The 4122-nt window shown below is 49.8% G+C and overlaps 1 protein-coding gene across 1 annotated transcript; it reads right to left on the minus strand.

Moving 5' to 3' along the window:
• Window positions 1–1578: 1578 nt before the first annotated feature.
• On the minus strand, window positions 1579–2941 carry FAM187A (family with sequence similarity 187 member A). The gene has a single exon (XM_060256095.1). It carries the CDS (start codon window positions 2824–2826, stop codon window positions 1579–1581), a length of 1248 nt encoding a protein of 415 aa, XP_060112078.1. The 5' UTR covers window positions 2827–2941.
• Window positions 2942–4122: the final 1181 nt, after the last annotated feature.

Consider the following 4122-nt stretch of genomic DNA (forward strand, 5'->3'; position numbering starts at 1 on the left):
CAGCACAGGCGCAGAGACGTAGAACTTCTGGAAAATGTGAAAGCGCAGAACATTTATATAATACAGTGGGCCACGAGGTAGTATTTGAGTCGTTTGACCCAGGATTCCCATAGCTCAGGGTGAGCTGAGTTGAACTCAGGCAGCATGTCATCCGGCAGTGGCAATGCGATGTGCGGAGCTGGATGTGGGCATCAACCTGCATTCCTATAGGTCAGAGCCTGGACTGTCACCAAATGGTTCAGAGATCAAAAAGCAGGAAAACGGAACCAGTATATTTTATTGCCCCTTCTAGCTATCAGACCTATCTCTGTCTCTCCTCTTTCATATCAAGAATGCGAATTCCTAAATAAACCATTTCTACTCTTTAATCAGGTTGTGCACAGTTGCTGCGTTCAATTACTTTGCCAACAAATGCAATAAGGACAATCCCATATTGGAAGAAAAATCTTAAAAGATTAACTTTCCCTAGGGTTGTCAGGTCCAATTCAAGAAATACCTGGGGACTTTGGAGGTGGAGCCAGGAGACTTTGGAGGTGGAGCCAGAAGACATTGGGAGCGCAGCCAGGAGCCAAGTTTGTGACAAGCATAACTGAACTCCAAACGGACTTCTGACCATCACAAAAAGAACAGCACACCTTTTAAATGCCTTCCCTCCATTAGAAATAATGAAGGATAGGGGCGCCTTCTTTTGGGGCCCATAAAATTGGACCCCTGGTCCAATCCTTTTGAAACTTAGAGGGTGTTTTGAGGAGAGGCAGCAGATGCTATGCAGCAAATCTAGTGCCTCTACCCCAAAAACCATCCTCCAGAGCCCCAGATACCTGTAGATCAATTCTCCATTGTATCCTATGGGAATTGGTCTCCATAGGGAATAATGGAGTGCCCCCCCCTCCCAAACCAGGGGAAGAGCCTTCAAACTGGGAGATCCCCTGTCCCCACCTGGGGATTGGCAACCCTAACGTTCCCTCTGACAAAGAATAGGGCCTTCCATATATTAAACTGTACAGCGCTTAAGAGCAACTAGACCCAAACTTCAGAATTTCGTAAAAGAAGAAGAAGAATTGCAGATTTATACCCCGCTCTTCTTTCTAAATCAGAGACTCAGAGCAGCTTACAATCTCCTATATCTTCTCCCCACACAACAGACACCCTGTGAGGTGGGTGGGGCTGAGAGGGCTCTCATAGCAGCTGCCCTTTCAAGGACAACCTCTGCCAGAGCTATGGCTGACCCAAGGCCATGCTAGCAGGTGCAAGTGGAGGAATGGGGAATCGAACCCGGTTCTCCCAGATAAGAGTCCGCACACTTCACCACTACACCAAACTGGCTCTCTATTAGAGCTATGGCTGACCCAAGGCCATTCCAGCAGGTGCAAGTGGAGGAGTGAGGAATCAAACCCGGTTCTCCCAGATAAGAGTCCACACACTTAACCACTACACCAAACTGGCTGTCATTGAAGAGTCTACAATATATACATTTATTTAATCTCAGCGGGCTAGCTAGTTAATTCATTCTTTGACCAGCCGGCGTCATTCCATTTGCTAACCACTCTTAGTCCGTGTCTGCTTTGCTCGGCGATGCTATTCCATCGCTGTGCATCGGAAGGCATAAAGGCAACAGCGGACGACGTGGATGGCAGCAAACACTACGGTGATGAGGACGTAGCCTACGGCAATGACCTTGACTGCATACAGCGCCTCGGGATCATCCAGACGTCGTCTGCGGCGACTCTCATAGACCACGGAGAGCCGGAATCCAGCCACCATTTGCCCCTCTCGCCAGCAGTAGTATGTGCCTCGGTCACTCAGCTGGGCAAACCGAATGTGCAGGTGGTTTCCGTGATCGATGAAGACCCTCATGCTCCTGTTGACCCCAGTGAGGTACCTGGTGAAATACAGCCGAGCGGAGTCTTTGTCCCAGGCCACGGCATGTTCTGGCCTGGCTCCGGGGCAAGCGATGATCACCCCACTGCCGAGGGGCTGCTTATGGAACTGAAGAGGCACATCAGGAAGCCACGGCTTCTCCCCAAGCTTCGAGATGACATCCGAGATGGAGGCTTCTCCTTTCTGGGAGGCCTTTTTCTTTCCGCAAGGCCTCATGCAACTTCGGATGACAACCTCGGGCTTCCTGTGCCGGATGACGCTCTGGAACTCCTTCGGGATGGAGCGAGAGCCGCAGGAGGCGACCTCGGCTGTGGTCGTGCGGTACCGCCGGAGCAGGTAGGAGCTCTTCACGTAGCAAAGACCGATTCTTCGCTGCTCACCTCTGACATCGCAACGGTCACACTTAGTCCAGTCCCAGAAGATGGTGGAGACCGTGAATTGTGTTTCATAGTGGTCATCCTGGGGGTGCTGATTGCTGTCTGCAAAGGCAACGTCTATGCCCTTCGAAGGCTGCACGTCCACGTCGTAGCCGTAGAAGAAGTCCCCTCGCTTTGTGCCACAAATATAGTGCCCCGAATCTTCGACCTGGACTCGGAAGACAATGAGGCTGAACATCCTGATGCTGAAGCGCCGGAGCATGTCGCTTTCCACCTTGATTGAGCTGGAGTCCACAATCAACGTGCCATCAAGGTCCGTCAAGACTCTGCTCTGATGACTGCCCAGGCTTTTCTGGAAGTACCACACCACGGAGGGGACCTGTTCTGGCTTGCAGTTGCAAGGCAGCTCAAAGCTCATATCAGCCAGGTAGGCGGCGTTCTCATACATCAGAAAGGCTGGGCAAGGAGTCTTCTTGAACACATCTTCCTTCTCCATGATGGCGAAGGCATGGAGGACATCAGCTGTGTGAAGGATCATGGTAATTCCAACCAGCCCTGCTGAAGCCATTTGGTTCTTGAAGCAATCAGGTCACCCAGAAGGTTCCACACTGGGTAGAAGAGACCCATCACGAGTTCTAGACTTCAACTCAAGTTCTAGAATGGAAGCCCAGCTCTGGGATGGAACAGTAAACAGCCCAAACGGCCGGTGGAATATATGAAGGAGACCATTGTCAATATAGCTTTGCCAGACTCTGACAAGCAGCAGTTCTCCAGGACCTTCGCCAGAGATGAGTCTTCTCCAATATCTTCTGCCTAAGACACGTTAACTAGAGAGGCCAGGAACTTCAATGGATGTGCTTACTAAGCTGAAAGTTACCGTGTTAAATTAAATCCAAAAACATTTCCTGGGGGTGGTGTCAAGCATGCGGGTTCAATGACGAGTCGAAGTTGATACAAAGACTACGTTTATTGATAGACCGTTGCTTGAGAAGAATGAAACCGATATGTTGATACACAACTTTTAAGACACACTTCAAAGGGATTCCTATGGGAGGGGAAGCAGGGGAGCGTTCACACATAGAATATCAAAACTACATACATTCCCAGGGCATTATCAGGCATTTGGCCTTGCAATGCCCAGATGGCTCATCCTCCCAGAGGAGAATTCATGGGAAGGTGCTGATTGCTTTGTTCCCTCTAATTAACAGTCATAAAGCAAGAGAAGAGCCAGGAAAGAATAATAAACTAACATTTGGTTCTCTGGAATCCTACCCAGGTCCGCTTTTAGTCAGGCCCTAAAACCATTAGTTATTGATCAGAATTAGCCATGCTTGACAGGTGGACTTTGTCATATGCATTCGGTGGATCCTCCCTAATTGTGAGAAAGCAAACTGTAGGGGGATACAATGCAGGAAGTACAGGGCTACATGCAACTGTGACAAATACACCTGTAATCAAGAAAAGAACAGAGACGCCCTGACCTGGATAGCCCAGCCAAGCCCGATCTTGTAAGATCTCGGAAGCTGTAACGTACTGGGAGACGAGACGTGTTGAAGGCAACATACTTTATTAGATGGTACATCACAAAGATGGCGAACGCGGGCCGGGTCCCGCTTTATATACAAACCCCGGATCAACCCTCCGTCTGGCCAGGTCCAATCCTGGCCAGTTAAACTTCCACGCCGCAGATCTTAATTGGCGGAGTAGTTTCGCCGCTACATCCAGTGAACAGGGGACTTCCTCTGGTCACCTCTGTAGCGTGCGCTGTGCCGTGCTTCCGGATTGAATTGTAAGACACAACAGAAGCTAAGCAGCATCAACTCTGGCTAGTACTTGGATGGCTTCCTGGAAAAGCAGAGCTGAA

This window comes from Heteronotia binoei, chromosome 15 (genome assembly GCF_032191835.1).
Source record: "Heteronotia binoei isolate CCM8104 ecotype False Entrance Well chromosome 15, APGP_CSIRO_Hbin_v1, whole genome shotgun sequence".
Classification (NCBI taxonomy): Eukaryota; Metazoa; Chordata; class Lepidosauria; order Squamata; family Gekkonidae; genus Heteronotia; species Heteronotia binoei.

Excerpts from the sequence above, each read along its gene's own strand:
- FAM187A (XM_060256095.1), bottom strand. The coding sequence starts at position 2,826 with ATGGCTTCAGCAGGGCTGGTTGGAATTACCATGATCCTTCACACAGCT.